The following is a 21,329-nucleotide window of genomic DNA, read 5'->3' as shown; positions in this document are numbered from 1 at the left end:
CATTAAAATGGATATCTTTCCATCATTAATTCATCTGGTTCCCTTCATCCTCTCCATCTGAATCAGCATAGTTAACAAGGCATCTGAGTGTTCTCCCAGGCATACCACTCCAACCCATCTCAATATCATAGCTTTCGCAAAAGTCAATAGCACCGTACAAAAGCAAAACATCAAACACAGCGCTACAAAGCTGCTACCAAAATCTGAACCACCACTGCTCCCACTGGTCCTAATGATTTTGTAGCCAGTATTTGCTGACCATCCAGCTCCCTCAGATTGACCAAACGCATCCCTTATACTCTTAATGCATCTATAACACTAGTGATATTATCAGAACTATGGGATCAAAGTATAACAACCGTCTCCCGTCAAGTTCATAGCCACACACAAACCTCCTTGTTGGCTAAAATATAGTCAAGAGCCATGTCATGTTTTCAACAATGTCAGTCTGTGACTTCTTTGAGTATTTGACAGAAGATTAACCCTCGTATAGTTTCATTGCAAAACCCCATTAATTTTTCACAACCCCTTGACTTTGTGGGTGAAACTGCTCCAAGACGTTGTTTGATTCCCAATTTTTGCAAAATCAATTTCACTGTTTTATCCACAAACTCTTTCCCATTATCTGATGATATTCGATCTGGAAGTCCCCACCTGTTATGACCTCTCTACACAAAAACTTGGCAACCGATTGAGCGTCTTTCCGCTTGGTTGGACAGGCCTCCGGCCATCGTGAAAATCTATCCACAACCACTAGCATGTATCTTTTCCCTTCAACTGGTTTTATCATATCGACAAGTCACAACTAACTCACGCATAGGACCCCTTGGGGTGGGAATGTAACCAGGAGGAACAGTCATACCCCTGCGGACATTTTTTCAGACAGATTGTACACTGCCTATGACATAATCAATCTGTTCAAGCAAATATGGTGCCCAAAAACCATACTCCTTTGTGATTTTCTCCTAACCTCCCCCTGGCAACATGAGCAACCCATGTGCTTCCTGAATCATCAAACCTAACAGGTCCAGAGGTGTACTATCAGTCCCTCGTGATTTCTCCAAAGACCCGTAGAATCCTTAACAGCACCTCGGTCTAGCCACAACTGTTTATCAATCATAGAGCAGCTTCCTGCATCAAAATCACTTCCTTAAGCGTAATTCTGTCTTCCAAGTCCACCCCATGAGTGACCAGAAAAACCTTGCCCAATTTGTCAGCTCCTGTGACAGCTTTTGCAGCTTCATCAGCAGCTTTGTTCCTTGTGTCACTCTTGACGCATCTGTTTTATGAGCTGCACACTTAGCTATCGCTATCTCTTTAGGCCTCATCATAGCATGCAACAGTTTATTATTTGTGCGTGATGTTGTATCGGAGAACCATCCGTTTCTTAAACCCCCGACCTTTCCACACTGCTCCAAACAAATGACATACATTATGTGCATATGCCGAATCAGTATATATTGTCACTCGCTGCCCGTCAGCTAACAAACACGCTTCTGTTAGCCCCACAAGTTCTGCAAGCTGTGCAGACGCAGGCTGTGGTATTACTTCAGCTTTTTCAACAACAAATCCCGTTCCTTGAGCTTTTACTACTGCATAGCCAGCACACAATTTATCTCCCACACGATAACAAGACCCATCAGTCCAATACTCCAGGTCTGCCTCACGTAGTGGAAGGGCTTGCAAGTCTGATCTAAGCCTTGAGTTTCTCTGCCTCTTGAACACAATCATGTGGCTCACCATCCTCTGACGTTGGCAAATTCTCGCTGGATTTACCGTATCACACCTTACCAGGGTGACATCCTCCTGCTCTAAGAGCCTATGATAGTCTCTAAGCCTTGGCATAGTCAATGTGTATTTTCCTAGTTCAGAGATTCCTGAGACTATGATGGGTAAGAATTGTCACTGGGTAACCCCTCGTAACAGATGATGCTTTGTCATACATTAAATAAACTCCAACCATTGCTCTGTAGCACAGTGGTAGCCCTAATTCCACTTCTGAATATGCAGTCGAATAATAGGAAATAGGTTGAGGATTCGACCCTGTACCCGTCGGCTGACAAAGGACTGCACATGCATATTTACCTCCAGTGGAATTAGACACATACAACAAGAAATTCTTAGAGTAGTCTGGTAGTGTGAGCGCTGGCGCCTCCTGTAACCTCTGTTTGATTGTTTCAAATGCCACAAGGCCTTCCTGTGTCCAGGACAGATTGCTGTGAAGTTGAGCGTTCCCAGTATCCTTAACCATAGCTCTCAAAGGTCCCCGTCAAACTAGAATAATCCTCAACCCATGCTGAAGAATAACCAGCAATACCAAGAAACGTCAACATCTCTCTGACAGTTTGGGCTTGGAGCCTCCAATTGACAATCAGAAATGCTTCTGTGTCCATGCGTTATTGTCTGACCCAAATATACAACCTTCCTGGCAATATTGCAACTTCTTTTGTGAGGCCTTATGCCCCTTTTCTGCCAATATTTGTAGCAATTTAATTGAGTCTTTGTGACATTTTCATCTTGTGAACAGATCATATATCGTCGACATATTGAATCACAGTACTCTGCAATATCTGATCTATCCCTACCAAATCATCTTTCAATACTTTGTTAAAAATATGAGGACTGTGTTTAAATCCTTCAATCTCTCATACTCTAAAACTGTCCTTTATATGTGAATCCAAATAAACCCTGACTCTTACACTAAGAGGAACACTAAAAAATGCACCACACAAATCTAACACCGTGAAATGTGTTGCATCAGGAGGGATTTGGGCTAACAAAGTATGTGGATCCGGAACTTCTGCTGGAAAATCAGTTACCACTTCATTTACTGCTCTCAAATCATGAACCATACGATAAGTCTCATCAGGTTTCTTCACAGGCAACAAAGGCGTGTTACTGAGGATTTGTTGTCATCTTCAAAACACCTGCTTTCAAAAGTCCTTCAATTTGTGGTTCGATTCCTTGAATTGCTTCATCCTTCAATGGATACTGATACTTCCAAGGAGGTCTAGCTCCTGGTCGAAGTTCTACTTTCACTGGTTGGGCTGATTTCACAAGTCCAATATCGGTACTGTGTTGAGACCACAAACATTCTGGAACTTCTCGCAACATCTCCTCTTTCATAGAATCCGAGTCCATCTTGGCTACAAATAGATTCATGTGTCATCCGTACAGCTTGTGGCTGTCCTTGTCCTTTAGCTGAAATCATGATTTTGACGAATCGCTGATCTGTACTCCTCCAAATTGCCAAATTCTCTTTCATCGGTACAAAAACAGCTCCTCCGCTTCTGTCATCATTTCCCCTATGTGTTTCTGCTCATAGTCTTCAGAAACCAACAAAGTCACATGTGGCACACTCTTCTCAATTTGAATTCTTCTCCAGATAATCATCAGTGTTTACCTTCATAGCTGCTCCTTGTGGTCCCAAATTATGCAACTTGAGCTTAGTTGAATTCCTTTGGTTGATGAGCCAACCATTCCTCTGGGTTTGATTGGGCAGCATTCTTGAAATACTTGAGCGTACAATGGAATGGATTCTGGAAGTTTCGCATCTGGCATGTTCGCCACAATGAATTTCTCCCATATCTTAGCCGGCTCCAAGAAATCTGCACTGAGATTTCCAATCCAGAATACTGCAGAGGACTCCATCTCTGTTGTCATCAATAGTTGGTGGACCATTTCTTTTGGCACTTCTATCAGACAGCCATCTGGTGTACATTTTATTGTGCAGTTCAATCTACACAAAGCATCTCTTCCCATAGAGCAATAGGTGTATGTTCTGATACCAATATGGGTATTGTAGTTTTCTGATTTTATAGCAGAGCTCAATTGGTTCCGTGAGAGGAATCAGCTGCTTCACTCCCTCAAACCCGATTGTCCGAATCAGTTGATTGGACATAGGAAGATGTGTATCTTCAGGCCGAACACAGGTGAAAGCCGCTCCGCTATCCGCCATTACTTCCTATGGTCGGTTATTTACTTTCACCTCAATTGTTGGATCTCTTTCCGGCCCTGATGCTACCAGCTGACACCCCCCTTTCGGATTTTCTGGGCACCTCTAGAATCCTGGCTCCGGGCCCCTGTGAGGGTTCACCAGTCCTCCAAGCGACCTTGACTGGCCCCTGAATCCTCCTCTGAAACTTCCTCCTCTGAAATTTCCTCCTGAGCTATTGCACTCACGGGCAAAGTGACCAACCTGTCCACAATTGTAACACACTTCTGGAGATTGCTGAAAGTATGGATTAAATCCTCTTCTTCTTGAGCTTCCTCGTCCTCTTCCTCTCCAGTTCTGCATCTGTCCATAAACTGGCTGTGGATATGAAACAACTGGGACCACTAGTGGTGGTTGGGGCAATTGCGGTTGTTCCTGGCTTGACTGAAGCTGTGGTGGTGATTGTTGCTTTGGTAAACACTGCTCCTCCATAACCAAAGCTTGTTTCTTCTCCTTCTTCTTATTTTCCACCAGTTGTATTTGATTGAGTTTCCTGAGAGTCACTTGGTCCTGTTCTTTCTGATCATGTTCCTTTTTCCTATATAGATCCACTTGATGGGCTATATGATCTGTATAGACTCCTATTGCCATGCTTCCAAGTCCAACCACCTCTGCCAGTTTGCTCCTTACTGGTGGGGGCAACCCCATCTGTAGTTTAGCTCGCAAAATTGACCGCTCCATTTGACTCGCCTCTGGATCATTTCCTGTGATATTTCTCCACACCTGATGAGCTCTCGACACATAGGCTCTCGGATTCTCTTCTTTTCCCACTGAATCAATCAAGATATTGTCAGGATGCACATTTGTGGGAAACGTGTCTTTCAGTGCTCTCCACAGTCGATTCCTACTTGCAGCGAACAACTCGGATCATTTACAGCAGTCCCCACATATCGATTAAGTCCCGCTCTCTGAAAAATCTCTTCCATACCTGGAATCCCCAGGAGATTAGCAAAAAGTCTCTTAATATCTCCTATGGCAGTTTGTGTTCCTACCGTAATTTCTTCCAACTTCGAGATCCAAGGATGTGCTCCATCTTGAAGAATAGGCAACTTCTCAAGTATATCTGACATATCGGTATTCTGCAAAGGCTTATACTCCAGATTCTGTCCTCGGATTATCACTGGCAGCATCTTCTTACTTGTGCTCCCTTTCCTTGGGCGTAATGCATACTTCTTCTCCAATTTTTGAGACCCTTTTTTCCTCAATTTCTCCCTCTGTATTGTCAGCTTCTCGAGATGTTCTTCCAATTCTCTTATTTCTTCTGGATAAGTCGACTTCTCCAAGCATGATATGCATCGATCCATGTCTTTTTCTATTTCTTCAGTAGTCATTGGAGGATAAAATCCCTTGAACATGAAGCACCTTTAATCTCCCACTCTTCATCGCTGTCTCCATCTTCACTTTCATCGGAGATCTGATCTCCTGTATCCTTCTTCTTCCAACTTTCATCACCCCTTCTTTCCGCTCTGGCCAGCCTCCGTCTGATCACAGGATCATATCCACCCATGATCTCTTCTACATCACTCTGTTCATCATCATCTTCCATTCTCCTAAACCTCGCTCTACCCTTAGTTTCCAAACGTGTCATTTTCTTCTTACTTTTGGAGCTTGGAGTCATCTTTATAGTTGTTTCTGCTTGTCCTCTCTCTATGATTCGTTCATCTTCATCTCTGATGCAATAACCACCCTCCTGAATGATCACTGGAAGTTGAGGATAGACATCCTTAAACTCCGCTTCCTCCTCGTATGGTGGAGGTCTCTTTGCTGAATCCGTATGTGAGAAGGGTTTGTTGACTTCTGCCATTAATTTTTCTCTGTTATCTTTGCCTCTTTTGCCATTTTTTCTCCACACCACTGTCCCTTTTCTCTTGCGTCTCTTTCATCAGTTTTTGACCTTCATGTTCGAACAACTTAAGAACACCCAGCTCTCTTCGTCTCTTCTCTTTACGTCGTTCCCCTTTTTTCCCCTTGTTTTGATCCGACTTATATGTGGACACAAGTACTTGCATTATTTTAAGTACACCTGGGTTAAGAGTCCCTTCCACAGGCCATGGTTGTTCAATATTAGGCCAACGCTTATGCCATTTTTCAGATAACTTTACAATACCATCAACTAGAGGATTATTTTTTTGCACTACATCAACCGGAGTAGTTACTTTCAACGTTTTAATGTCCTTTTTCCGCATAGTGACAACTCTTTTATATTTCTTTATTGTAAAATTATTTTCCTTATTACTTATTTGTTTATTTTTCTTTTAATTCTACTTAATTGTTGATAGGTGGCAATCTTACCACATCCGCTAATGGAAAATCAAGGGAATTTGTCAACTCCAGAGCAATCACAAAAATCTTGTTATCCAGCAATCACACGGCGCCAACTCCTACCTAATAAGCACCCTCTCACCTTAGTTTTGTCCCAAAAGCTCAATACCACTCAATTCCCAACACAACTTGACTTCAAACGACCCCTGCACAAAAACTCCCATATGTAATATTCAAATACAGTAACTGATCAGTCCGTTGCCAAGTCTCCCCTTAGATAGTCATAACATGAAATATGGCAGGCATACACAAATAGACTCTCTGTGTACAAATGTGTCTATAATATCCTGAAAGGAAACAAACTAAATGTGTATCATCCGTAATAATTATAAATGAGTATAGACACAAATGCACAGGTGTTTGTAAAGAGTTTGTGGATTGCACAATACTGGCCAGACTGGATCCGGGGCTGCTTTGCTGTGGCGCGCTGGACGGCACCCCCTCTCTCCTTCTCTCTCTCTCTCTCCTTCTTGTCTCTCAGATCACAGGAGAACAAAAACCCAAAAAAAGGCAAACAACACTTTAGTCCTTTTATGTACTCACAAGGTTATTTCCCCCCAAAATAAGAGTGTTACCTCTCTGAATAATCATAATCTATTTTCCCTAACTTTTAACATATCTACGTTAACATGCAAGCTAAGGAATTTCGGTGTCATTTACACTGGGGATGCTGGGGACACTACTCTTCACTCCTATTTACAGCTTACTCTATTAACAAACGTTCTTCAATATCAATGAAAATGCCTTTTAAAAATGTATTTACACACATAAAAAACCCCAAATGAAATACAAGTAAATATAGAAAAACAAATGTGCACTTCCCAAAAAAGTAACTTAGGCTAAGAAAAACCCCCACTGCTGCTTCTGGAATGACCCAAACCATACAGCAGCATTAATCAATAACTTTACCAAATTTCAAAACACAGTTTTCCCCTTGATCAAGTTCCCTTCTCTATTTCTTTATTCATATATATGTTTTCTTGAATCCTAGCCTTATTGTCCTCTGCACAGTCTCTCACACACACTAGGCTTCTCCTATTTCTCACACACACAACCGAGACACAGCAGGGCAGCTCTCCACACACACACACACACACAAGCTATCCAGTCAACAAGAATGCATTTCTTCACACTGTTAATAAAGCATGCTTCCGCCGCACCTTTTTCCTTTATTATTTTCCTTCCTAAATTTATGCTACCTCGAGTTTGCAGATATTTAATGAGAGGCCACTTCGGACATAGTTCGTCAACACATGTATCGAGAGGTAACTTACAATTAAATTTTCTTCTACAAGCTCCCAGTTCCTTTGAACGGACCCGAAAATTCACCTAGTTCCTTTCCAGGATTTGCGGCCCATCTAAGATCGCCTTTCAAGGGCTTTTTGTCCAGATCTGCGGCGTCCTAATCCTTATTTTCCTTTTTCCTTAACCTTATATTTTCTTCCTTATCCTTATTAATTTGTATTCAAGCCAAATGACCCTGGCCAGGGTTGCACTCTCTCTCTTTTTCCCTTACTCCAATTTACCTATTCCTTAAAGCCTAGTTTCACGCGACAGTAATTTCCATCCCACATGACTTACGGTTATAAGAATCTGAGGGCCCATATTCTTAATCTTTGCAAAGTTATGAAACCTCACTTCCCGTTACTCCTAGGCTGTTCCTTTTTCTTCCTTTTATATCTATCTATCTGTCTTCATTACATTCACACACACAACCTATTTGCGTTATCCACAACGCACACACAATTTAGAACGGAGTCTTCTCACACATCCACCCGCCAGCATTCACACGGGATCGAACCGGTGTACCCTTCAACGCACACACAGACACACGAACTGACCAGCGCCCACAGTTTATGAGAAAACTCACCATATACGCTAGCTTCTGGAGCGGGAGTCAGCTCGATGGAGCCTGTGATGGAACGATGAATTCTGGCACAACACGGTCCCTTCGTGGTCGCCAATTTCTGTGGTGTCCGAACGATAATGCTGCGATGATGTGTTGAGAAGAAATCCGCTTGACACTGTTCTTGATTATAAAAGTTTATTACATCAAAGAATTCAGCATCAATTACAAGCTCTGCAGCAGCTTGGAGAGTGACCCAGCCCGATGGCCACTCTGTCTCTCTGTACATTGAACACAGCTTATATAAGACATGTTTAGGTCTCTGCTAAATACCATATAAGGGCACAGTGCTGTAGACTAAGTGTAACCATCTGTTAGACACCACTTCCCCTAACACTGTGTCTCTCTCCAGCTCTGGGTCAGGGGTCAAATTCTATAGGAGGGTTCACTCTTGGTTCACCCATCAATCATTACTTCCTCATAAGGGTTCACTGTTCCTTTCACCAGCTGCAGAGCATTATATTAAACTGTAATGTCAAAAGCATATGTTATACACCACAAGCACAAAACTATTGAACATTTATTAGAAATTATTTACAAGCACAGAATAAGCAAAAATTAAAATGGCAGTGATACATAGTGTTGACACAGCGAAGTTGTCGTCAACTCGAGTAATCTTGGAGTTACACACACACACAGTAAAGTCAGCGACTAGGTGAAAATAAATAATAAAGTTTACTTGAGTTGATGACAACTACTGTACGTTGCTACTGTTTGTACAAAAAAGCAAATACTTTAACAATACATCCATTACATTTTAAATAGTATATTTAAAAAAAAACAAACACTTTTAGTAATGAACAGAACCAGTAATAGTAAAAAAAACGATAACAGTAGTGGTATCAATAAAATCCTAGCAATAGCCATCCCTAAAAACCACGACAATTTGTCAAAAAACACATTTTAATGGGGACCCACTTTATTTCTCAGGGACCCACCCAATGACCTCCTGTGGGTTCTAGGGACCCATTAAAAACCTACCAACATCACTGAAGCTGTCACCAATTGTTTTCTTCAAACCTAGACACATCTAGTCTAGTAAATGTAACGTTCATCATTCATTGATTAGTTGACAGTTCAATAAAATAGACAGTTTGAGATCAGCAGAGCAGAGAATAGTAGGAGAATGTGTTTTTGGTAGATGAATGAACACTGTCATCAAAAAAAAGTAATCAAGAGATCTCGAAAATCTTTGTAATTTTAAATAACTTTAGGAAGAGATTTTTACGTAGTTGTCATGAAAATGAGTAAAAATCTGTGAATGTAATCCCTGTCATGTGACAGCAGAACATGATTAAAAATTCTTCATCATCATCTTTTTGACACTATGTTGCTCTGGCATCAAGATGAAAAGTCCCGCATCTGATTGGACAATTGTAGAAAGTATTCATTAGTGTAATGAGACAGGGGTTGATAAAAATCAAGTTCATGCACAGTGTCACAGTAACGAAACCCCATCAACACTGATACTGCACCAGTGATGCGTGAACTATCTTGAGAATTTAAAAGGTATGACAAACTGAAAATCTTTCTTTTAATCTAGAAAACTATTATTGTAGATTTGCATTCATGCAAGGCATATTTTTTATAATAAACATGTCTTTTAATGTCTTTTATAATGTTATTATCATTAATGGAAAACTGATTTGCAGGGAACCCAGAAACATGGCACCAGAAGTCAATGTCAGCCGGACTTATGTTAATGTTATACATCCCTGTTATGAAATAGATAATGTTTCTTACATACTGACAAAAACCCCTTCCATAATATGTGTTTTATTATATTTTCCTTGGATCATTATCTGTTACCACAACATGTGGAAACCTTCTTGTAATGATCTCCATCATCTACTTCAAACAGCTTCACACTCCTACGAACTTTCTCATTCTCTCTCTGGCTGTGGCTGACCTGCTTGTTGGCATTTTAGTCTTTCCTTTCAGCATGGAAGTCACTGTAAGTTCATGTTTGTACTATAAAGGATTTATTTTGTAAAGTACGAGAGAGCTTTGATGTTACACTGAGCACAGCTTCTATATTGAATTTATGCTGTATTTCCATAGACAGATATTATGCAGTGTGTCAGCCTCTGACATATACAACTAAGATAAATGTTCACGTTGTTGTGATCATGATCCTGGTGAGCTGGAGTGTTTCTGTTTTAGTTGCAATTGGATTTCTAAGTGCTGGATTAAACCATGAAAACTGTGAAGACTGTTATATTGATGTATTACTGGCAAACATTTTGGGACCTGTTTTCTCATTTTACCTCCCAGTGATCATAATGCTCTGTATCTACCTGAAGATTTTCCTTGTTGCACAGAGACAGGCACGAAGCATACAGAGCACAACCTCTCAGAGCACAAAATCCAGAGCAACTGTCAGCAAGATGGAGAAAAAGGCCACAAAAACTCTTGCAACTGTTATGGGGATTTTTCTAATGTGCTGGACTCCTTTCTTTCTCTGTTTCACCTTTCAGCTTTTGAATAATGTTTCAGTGCCAGTTGCTGTGGCTGAAACGCTTAACTGGCTTGCATTGTCAAATTCAATGCTCAATCCATTCATATATGCTTTATTTTACAGCTGGTTCAGATCAGCTTTCAGAATGATAATTTCTGGGAAAATATTTCAAGGTGATTTTGCTAACACTAAACTGCTTTGACATAGTCTTTGGAGTGCTGTAATTAATCTAGTTGTTTGATCAAAATTAGTTCAATAAAAATCAAGCATGTGTCATTAGACTATGCAATCTGTACCTGTGCAGCATGTTTTTAAACTGCAGAAAAAACAAATATTTTGGTGAAATACTGACTGAGGCACAAACATATACATTATAATGAGCTGCCAATTCATGTAATCTTTTCTTTAAATTATGTTTTGGGCTTTTTTAAAAGAGAGTGTAAGGGAAAGTGGACAGAGAGAGGGGATGACAGGTGAGCTAACCGGCACCCAAGTTTATGCAATCTTGTAAAAAGTTAAAACACACTATGTTTAAATGTACATGTGCTTGTTCCAACTTTTACTGGAGCTATGTGATGCTTACATGGAGTGAGATATTTGATGTAATGTTGATTCGCTTCAAGTTTATTAAAAATGTTCAACATCAGCAAACATACATTTGTATTAAAATTGAGTGTACTGAATTAGTTCAGTGGGTGAGTCTTCAAAAACATCAACAAACACATGCAAATTTTTAATTGTTGGCCCCATTCTGGACTTCTTGGACAAGAATCTTTTCTGCCTCTGCACTAAAAGGCACATTCCTTCTTTATGCACCAGTGTAATTAGCACTTCAGTACAGTATTTAAAAAGGCAAGAGACAAGCAAGAAGAAAACAATGATTTATCACTATTGCTGCACACATAGCATAAACTAAGAGACTATCATTATTTCTGCATGTGTTAAACAGTTTAAGGGGGCCAAGTTCCATTTTGGCATTAATTATAGCTCTCCTTTATGTAAATGTTCTGGCCCTTGTGAAACATGACAGAGATGCAGTGTCATGGAAAGAAATGCATGTGGTGTGTAAGGGGGAACCAAAACCTTCCTTTCTTCCAATAAGGTGGCAGAACTGCTGAACTACAATAGTGAAATTTAAATAATTTCATGTGATGGATTCTTGAACATATTATAGTTGAATGACTGTTTAAGTCTAAGGCTTAATTTGACATCATGCTTGTGAGGGACACTCAACCCCACTTCTCTAGTCTAATCAATACAAAGCCCATAATAATATCATAATTTATTAAAATATAGAATTCTGCTGCCTAGTTTATAACCTACAAAATAAGACTGACTTAGACTGACTAAATGATGCTGTACTTAGACACAGTGGTGCTTTGAGCTAAATTCTATTGTCAGTATGCTAGCATGCTCACAATGACAATGGTAACATGTAGGGGTGCCCCAGACTAAGGATTTACATAGTTGAATCATAATTGTCAAATTTTGCATTTAGTGAACTGATCGTCGAACCGTGTCGTGGTGGAGAAGCTCAATTCATTAGTCACTATAACTTACACTGTACATTCACAGCTAGACTGAGGCTTATTGTTGACCCTTTTTCCCTCTGCTCTGCTCATCTGCCATTCAACGGTCTTGTGGAGTTGTGTATTCCTGCCAAGGATGGCTAACCATATTTTCACTGGCCAAAATTACCATCCCAATCACAGTTAACATGAATGACGGATGCTCCTTGCTAGCTTACTCCTCCCTCTTGTTCGAATGTGGTCACTTCTGATTGCAAAAAACCCAAATCAGTGATGCCAAATGCCAAACTCTAGGCTTAAAAATGGTGGTACACAAACCAATGGGTGACTTCACGATGGCTGCGTCCACTTCTTGCATACAGACTACGGTATGAAAGTAATCCAGTAATAGTTGTGTGCATGAGTATACTGTAAAAAAGGACATTCAGTTCAATTCAATTTTATTTATATAACGCCAAATCACAACAACAGTTGTCTCACAGCGCTTTTCATAAAAGAGCAGGTCTAGACCGTACTCTATGATGTAATGCAGTATACTTTTAATGGGACCAATTTGCCAATATCTAAACAAATGGCTCAGCGCGTACTACAGACTAAAAGCCAGGATGTCTCAGGCTCTGCTGCTTTGACCATTGTTTTTCATCTGTTCCACAATAATATGGAAGCACAATAATAAATTATTGGAGTACTTCATTAACTTTTGTAAACCTCCATAGTATAAAACAGTTAAATTAATACCATCGTATTAAACAGTTAAATCAAATAAACTTGAAAACGTAATATAATGATCTAGTCCCAGCGGGATCATCAAATCCTTTCCAGAGACTGTCTGAACAGACGGGAGGGTTTGACAGCCTGGTGAAGGAACTCAGATCACTGCGTCGCAGGGAGCTCTGTCAGCAATAGCCACAGATGACGCTGAGCGACCACTGTCACATACAGACGCATCTGGAAATATCACATAGAGACGCACCTGGGGTGTCTCACACAGACGCTGAAGTGTTCCTTTGGGGTCAAATAACTACGCTTTGTCACTTTTTCTGAAAGCGGTGGTATTAGACGCCCTGAGATGAAAACGGTCTGATAAATACCCAGCTAGCTTTTGTGTAGTCACCAGATTGTCTTTTTCGTGTAACACAGTTCTAGCCACTTATCTCAGTATATTTCCTTATCTCCTCTGTGTGTTAGACCTAACCGTTTAGACCTAGATTCCAACCTTAGCATTTTAGTTACCTCTGCCTGTACCTTCATTCCTCTAGTGTGTGTCTCACATATACCTGTTCTTCTCAGCCTGCCCCGTTTGTCTCGAAGCAAGACAGACCGTGCTTCATGCTTAACCACATGGTCACACAAAATTCTTTTGCATTTAACCAATAATCATTATGGATCCAGAAATATAGATCAACTTGCCTGATTCAGAGGACAATTTGTACCATGATCTGTTTGAAACGGTTTGCCACTTGCGCTCAGTGGTTAACATACCATGGCCCACCGGGATCTAGCTCCCCTAACAAGATCTCTCCAAATCCTTGCGGATCCCAGGCTTCTTCTCCTCCATCAGCGAGGTCAGGAAATTGCGGACGCTGGAGGCAAGGCCGCGAGAGCCAACACCAACCCTCTCCTCAACAGCAGACTCCCTCTCATACAGTCACCAGCTATTCTTCACAGCACAACACGCCCACCTCTGTAGTCCGGCAATATTTTAAAAAATATGTATTTATTGAACTTTTGTTATTTTACGACAAAAATACAGCAAGGCACATTACATACAATAAACAGGCACTAAGGATCAAAGTAGAAGCTGTGGCATCCAAAGTCATGAATCTGAAAGTGTACACTCAAACTTATTATGTACAACAGCCATAAAAATAAGTCAAGCCTAGTTTTTGTTACGTAACTTATCTTTTCTAAAGTTAAGTAAAAAGTTATTCCCCTCAGCCATTGTGATGTGACACAGTATGTGTCTGAATTCAAACAAATATTCAATAAAGACCTGATTTTGTTCAAGGTTATAAAGCCATCTGGGTAGAGGTTTAATAAGCACATTTTAGGACTAAGGGGAACTTCCTTATCAATGACCTGGCTCGCCAGATCCAACACCTGCCTCCAGAATGACAGTATTGGTGGACATTCCCACATACGATGAAATAAAGTCTAGGCAGTTGTCATCCACCTATAAGTCTTGTCATCATCCCAGTCTATCCAACATCACCATCCACACTTACAACTCTCTCATATTTACACTTCGAAGAACAGCTAGGAGTTTCCTTCCCTACTTTCATCTTTTGCCTCAATTCCTATCTCAGCCCCTACGAGACACTGACCAAATTCATCAGCTCCAGGTACGCTGCAAAGGCATCACTGCAACATCTACTTTTTCTCACCTAAACTGGAAAAATTACTGGATGAGTTTGACATGTTTATTAAAATTACACAAAGCACACAACTCACTAAAAGTCCAAACAATCCAAAATGCGACTAGTCCGTGAAACCGGGTATCCAAACAGAAACTGAAAATCCAAAAGATGAAAGTAAAGTCCAAAATCCCAATGCAACGTAACAAAACAATAATCCAAGCAGTGGAGTGTAATAATCCATGAGCGTGCAGACAGTGAACAGGTAGACGAACGGACACAGGGAGACAAGACAACAATCCGACAAGGACTACACAGAAATGACGACAAACACATAAGGGCTCGCTTTTTTTGGGTGGCTCAGGCAAATAATAGCATCACTTGTTCAATCCCTTTTACTTTTTACAGACACAAGTGCAACAAAACTGTCTGCCGACAGACAGTGAGGCACATTATGTTGATGGCCTTTTATGACTTATGACAGCTTAAAACGACAAGACAAAATGGTTGACTCATTCATATAAAAGGGCCAGTTCACCCAAAACACAATCAAACATAGATAGATAGATACAGATAGGTGATCAATTAAAGGAAAACCCAATATGAAGTGTCTTTGTATGGAGTTAGGGGAGCTTCACAAGGAGTGGACTGAGGCTGCAGTCAGTGCATCAAGAGCCATCAGGCACCAACGTGTCCAGGTAATTAGCTACAAGTGTCTCATTCCTACTGGCAAGCCACTCCTGAACCAGAGACATCAGAAGCGTCTTATCTGGGCAAAGGAGAAAAAAAACTGGACTGTTGACTGTTGACAGTGGTCCAAAGTCCTCTTTTCAGATGACAGTAAATTCTGCATTTCATTTGGAGGAGGTCTTTGTCAAGGTCCCAGCCTGGAGGACGAGTGGAGAAACACAGATTCCAAGTTGCTTGAAGTCCAGTGTGAAGTTTCTACAGTCTGGGGTGCTAAGTGCTGGTGTTGGTCCACTGTGTTTTATCAAGTCCAGAGTCAATAATGGATGCTTTCTACCCTCCTACCTAACTTAGGGTACAGTGAAGTGAGAATTCATCTATTATGTCCATGTGTGCTAGGCTAACAACCTATGTAAAGCACACAGCGCCCATTCGATGCACTGGTCAGCTCTTCGTCTGTTTCAGTGCAGTCAGTAAAACCCTGTCCAAGAAGAGCCTGGCCAGCTGGCTTTGTGAGTGAATCTCCCAAGCCCGGACACGGGCGTGAACAGACCCACCCTTAGCGGTGCGTGCACATTCCACTCAGAAGTGTGGAAGTGTCTACGACCCTTTTTCAGCGGGGTGTATGTCGAAGAGATCTGCACAATGGCATCTTGGGCTTTACTGTGCCCGTTTGTGCGTTTCTATCTCTTGGATATGTCGGGCTGAAAAGTGAGGATCTGGTGACTACTGGGGTGTTGAGGGGGAACATACACTGGCAGTGCATGACGTTCCAGTGAGAAGTCAGGGCAGTCCAGGTGTTAATGGTCAGGCCAAGCCCCTATTGGTCCAGCGACCTTCTCAGGGGTGTCCCACCATTCTGTCACAAGGTGATGTGGTGGTCGGGGCTTTGGCCGGCCTGTGGCCGACCGGGTGTGGTGGGCTTTGGCTTGTCGCAGCTAGGGCGGACAGTCATCGGGCTCCACCCACTGTACCCAGCAGAGGGCTCTGCCTGTGTGAGATAGAACGAAGGTTACGATATGGTAACCCTAGTTCTATAAGCACAGGCAGAGCCCTCTACCAAAGAGCCCTGCCACTCTGACGCCGTCTGCTGAAGAGGCGGTCGGATTCTGAGGCAGTAGGGACACTGCTATTTATAAGTCATGCACGTATCGGTGATGATAAAATTTCAGTGGGCAAGTGTGTGCATGTGATTGGAAGAGGTAGTACCCATAGACTCCAGTAGAGGGCTCCGCCTGTGCTTATAGAACTAGGGTTGCCATATCGTAACCTTTCGTTCCATCTGCTGACAAGCTTTATGGAGATGCTGATTTCCATTTCCATCAGAACTTAGCACCTGCCCACAGTGCCAAAACCACTAGTAACTGGTCTACTAAGAGCAAGCAAGAGAGAGACAGAGAGAAAAACACAGACAGAATGGAAACACACCAAGCACACAACACACAAACCACAGTTGCAGGACAAACAAAAACACTCGCTTCCATACAGGTGTCACAGCCGGGGATTTGTGATAGTTGTAGAATTGAACTTGCCCTTAACCACATAAACCACATATTAAAGAAGGAATGAGGGGCAAATGATATAAGTATGGCTCAGGACCTGCAACTATTTTTCAGTTGCCTGTTTTATAAGTCTTAACCTTAAATATGTCTAAGGCTACCTTATAGTGTGTATTAGACTATTGTAAAGTGTTAGGATACTTCATTGTTGCGTGCAGACACTCATTCTTACTCTAACGTACTGCTCTCCAGCTTTCTGCTATAGACAAATATATTTAGTCCAGAGCACCTGCTGCCATTTTGTGTACCCCAATTCCTGTGTTTTCATGCATAGTTGAGTTGTTTGTTTCCATGTCGGAGGTATGGGTTTTTGGCCATAAGTCTTCCATGGAGACCACTTTTGACTTCTCCAGACTGTAGATCCATCACTGTTACAGGAGAGGAGAACAACTACACTACTACTACTACACTGATGAAGTGCTTAGAGAAACCGGTTCTCCAACACATAAAGAACATAATCCCAGCCAGCCTGGCTCCTCACCAGTTTGTTTTCAGAGCCAACATATCGTCAGAGGATGCCATCTTCACTGCCCTCCACTCAGCCTTCACACACCCTGAAAAAAAAATTCAGAATTCAACACGATCTCCCCCATGAAACTGATCAGCAAACTGCAACTGGATATTGGACATCCTCAAAAACAGACCCCAGACATTTCGGAAGAGCAGCTACACCTCCTCCAGTATCACATAATCTGACATGGTCATCTCACATCTCCATGTCGGCGATAAAAGCTCAAAATTGCTGTATTTCTTAAGGACACTTAAGATGGCAAAATTCCCGTGCCAATTTCTTGTCAACTTTAACAGAGGAGCAGTAGAAAGCATCCTGACTGGAAACATCACTAACTGGCATGGTATGTCCACGGCCCAGGACCGGAGAGCTCTGCAGCGGGAGATTAAAACTGCTCAGAAGATCATTGGTACCAGGATACTAAAAGACAGTACCCACCCCAGCCACAGTCTGTTCACCCTGCTGGCAAGAGATCTAGAAGCTTCTTTTGTTGCACCACCAGACTACAGAGCAGGTTCTTCCCCCAAGCTATAAGACTCTTAAATTCATCCTCAGCACTGCAGCATGCAAAATATTTTACCTTAATAATTCAATTAATAGCTGAGTTCCAAATACCCTCCCCATTTACTGGCCTGGTGGGGGTCCACACAAACTCAAGATCATACCAAATTTTCTGACAAAAGTTTTTTCTTCCAAAACTTTTCTAATAAAGGGTAATAAAAACAATGGGCAAGGCATTGGCTTAATTGAAGCCACTACAGGCAAAGAGGAGCTCTTCACTTCTATTTCAAGGGGTCCACAAATAGGCAAAACAAATAAGACACGATAGCTGTAATTGTTGTGAAAAAAAGTGTTGTAAGACAGAAATAATAATACATCTGAGACCCAGTAATGCATTTTTTTGGGGACAATCTTGGCCAAGATATTTTTGCTTCATGGGCAAGGAGCACATTTGCAGTTAAGAGTATTGCATTGCATCTTTATGCAGTACAGTGTATCTTAAATCAGGTTTCTAGAAAAATAAGTTAAAATACTTTGAAAACATTAGAGAAGATTCAAGGACACATACACATTTTCCCCTCATATCACAAGAAAACATGAATGTAGTTCGATGTACGCCATCTGATTGGACAGACCTTTGTATTTATTATGGTAATTATGTGGGGGCTGATTATTTAATTATCAAGTCTAAAGGTTCAGCACAGTGGCAACTGAGACACACCTCAACACTGTTGCATCAGCTAACTTGAGGCGCATGGTATGACTCTTACTAAACTACAGGTCTTTAGTGATTTTAAGTGACTTATTATCTGTGTTCCAACATTCATTTTGTGTACTTAAAGTATTTAAAATGTTTTCTGAATGTAATAATGGAACATTGAATTGCAGGAATCTAGAGGCATGGAACCAGAAGTGACTGTCAACAGGACTTTCACGGTTAATGACATTCATCCCTGTTATGAATTAGATAATACAACATACGTATTTAAGACCAACCCTTCCATAAAATGTATATTATATATATTTTTCTTGGTTCATTGTCTGTTGTCACAATATGTGGAAACCTTCTTGTAATAATCTCCATCATCTTCTTCAAACAGCTCCACATCCCTACTAACTACCTCATCCTGTCTCTGGCTGTGGCTGACCTGCTTGTAGGAGTTTTAGTCTTTCCTTTCAGCATGGCATTTACTGTAACCTTGTGTTGGTATCATGAAGGTTTATTTTGTAAAGTACGAGGAAGCTTTGATGTTACACTGAGCACAGCTTCTATTTTGAACTTATGTTGTATTTCTATTGACAGATATTATGCAGTGTGTCAGCCTCTCGCTTATAAAAGTAAAATCAATGATCGTGTTACTGTGATCATGATCCTTGTGAGCTGGGGATTTTCTGCTCTAATTGGAATTGGCATCGTAATTGCAGGTTTTAATCAAGGAAAATGTGGAGAAAGTTGTTTAATTGATTCTCTAATATCAACTACTCTGGCATGTATTTTCTCTTTTTATATCCCTGTCATTATATTGCTCTGTATCTACCTGAAGATATTCCTTGTTGCACAAAGACAGGCAAATGCATTCAGAACACAATGTGTCAGAGCACAAAGTCTGGAGCAACTGTCCGTAAGATGGAAAGAAAGGCCACTAAAACTCTGGCTGTAGTTATGGGAGTTTTTCTCTTATGCTGGACTCCTTATTTCTTGTGTATCATCTTTCAGCCTCTAACATATGATGTAACACCAGTTGCTGTGATTGAAACACTTAACTGGCTCGCACTGTCAAATTCAATGCTCAATCCATTTATTTATGCTTTCTTTTACACCTGGTTCAGATCAGCTTTAAGAATGATCATTTCTGGGAAAATATTTCAAGGTGATTTTGTAAACTTAAAACTCCTTTAAATTTTTGTTTTGAATGTCCAAATACCATTTTAATTGGAGAATGGTGATAAAGGTTGAAACAATATTATAACTATAATATTCACTGTCTGACAAATATTTACTGTATATACATACACACTAGTATTTCTTATTTAACACTAAAAAAATACATTCATTCCAGCACAATAACACTTAGATAAATAATAATAAGTCTAAATAACTTAGCAGGGCATTCCATATGGCTCTGTGACAGATGTCCTATCAAATAATTTTTTTTTTTACCTAAACGTCTGTTACAACACCCATGTTCACAAAATTTCACGTTTTCTTTCAAAATCAAATACCTGTATGTATTTTGAAAGAATGGCTGTAATAGTTACTCCTCTCTACAGGTGCATCTCATAAAATTAAAATATTGTGGAAAAGTTAGTTTCTGTAATTTAAGTCAAAAGCAAAACATTACGCCTTGCTTAGAAATGTATTTGAATTGAAGAGTCTGAGAGGAAAAGCTGCTCTGCAGTCTGGTCAGGGGCTGCGTAGGACAAAAATTTTGCCCTGGCACTGTAGCCATACCAGCCCACATTACTACACCCATGCATCCCCAACTTTGAACACAAGCTTTCACTCCTTAAATTTGTATACAGATGGTAAAATAATAAGTGGTACCATATGTAACAGATATTTAAATTAATGTATGTGACTGGCAAACAATGTTTTCTACTTTTTAAGAAGCACACATTTATAACAAATTTGCACAGACTAAAAACTACTACTGTAGAGTTAATTACAAACCCAAATTATATTTATTATTAATTATATTAACTCTACCACACTGCTCCATGTATCTGTTATGCCTACAGTAGCATCCTTCAAGCACTGGTATGTGAAGAACAGGGGTGGCTGTACTGTGTGTGTGTGTCCCAACATATTTTTACATGTTTAAATCCCTTATGATATACAATTATTTGTGAATTTAAATAAAGTATTCTAAAGTCTTGCTAATGTGCTAGTTTTGAATCGATGGAGAGAACAGAAGTAAGCCAACGGCTTCAGTGTTTTACTTGAATATATGACTAACTTGTGTTCAAAGTAAAGTACTGTAGAAGCAATGACATTTTAAAATAGGCTACTGTGAAAGACTGGAGCTAACATGCATAAGTACCAGGAACCAGGGCAACCTGATGACTAATGGGCTACTGGAACAAGACATTCATGGACTAGAGCAGAAAATACAAGCAATCCCGGTGAGAGGGGTTAGATGCAGAGACTGTGGGATATATGGATGCCTCGAAACCCATCATCAACACTGACAAAGAAACAACTCCTAGCTCAGTGTTCTAACATCCGCAAACGGCCGCTCCTATCACAACTAGAGATTGATGAGGTACAACAAATATGTTACGGCAAGGGCGAAGATGTTATCATCATCCCCACACTCAGAGATTGGGTCACAAGCCCCAATAACAACAAGCCCTTACGGCACAGAATCACTCAACATAAGGGTGACTGACCTACGATTGAAGATCATAACTAAGCTGGACCCGTGGCGACCAAAATTGCCAAGGCTAAGTGACAAAGTACCCTCGGAAAGTCTGCTAGAAGATGTGAATGCAGCACTACATACTATCC

At 40.8% G+C, this 21,329-nt stretch overlaps 1 protein-coding gene and 2 pseudogenes across 1 annotated transcript; all 3 read left to right on the top strand.

Moving 5' to 3' along the window:
* The window catches only part of LOC119909324, a 5,501-nt pseudogene extending 1,073 nt beyond the window's left edge, over positions 1-4,428 (top strand).
* A 5,583-nt stretch (positions 4,429-10,011) lies between these two features.
* On the top strand, positions 10,012-10,882 carry LOC119909595 (trace amine-associated receptor 1-like; the record flags this gene model as incomplete). The annotated part of the gene is given in 2 exon segments (XM_038727866.1): positions 10,012-10,188; positions 10,190-10,882. Coding segments are annotated over 2 exon segments (870 nt in total), but the record flags the coding sequence as incomplete, so codon positions are not given.
* A 7,946-nt stretch (positions 10,883-18,828) lies between these two features.
* LOC119909323 lies at positions 18,829-21,210 on the top strand (annotated as a pseudogene).
* The last annotated feature ends 119 nt before the right edge of the window (positions 21,211-21,329 follow it).

This window comes from Micropterus salmoides, unplaced genomic scaffold (genome assembly GCF_014851395.1).
Source record: "Micropterus salmoides isolate LMB-PRFRI ecotype aquatic unplaced genomic scaffold, ASM1485139v1 Ms_hic_scaffold_18, whole genome shotgun sequence".
Classification (NCBI taxonomy): domain Eukaryota; kingdom Metazoa; phylum Chordata; class Actinopteri; order Centrarchiformes; family Centrarchidae; genus Micropterus; species Micropterus salmoides.
The sequence above is the reverse complement of the archived record's forward strand: the minus strand, read 5'-3'. Positions and strand labels throughout refer to the sequence as shown.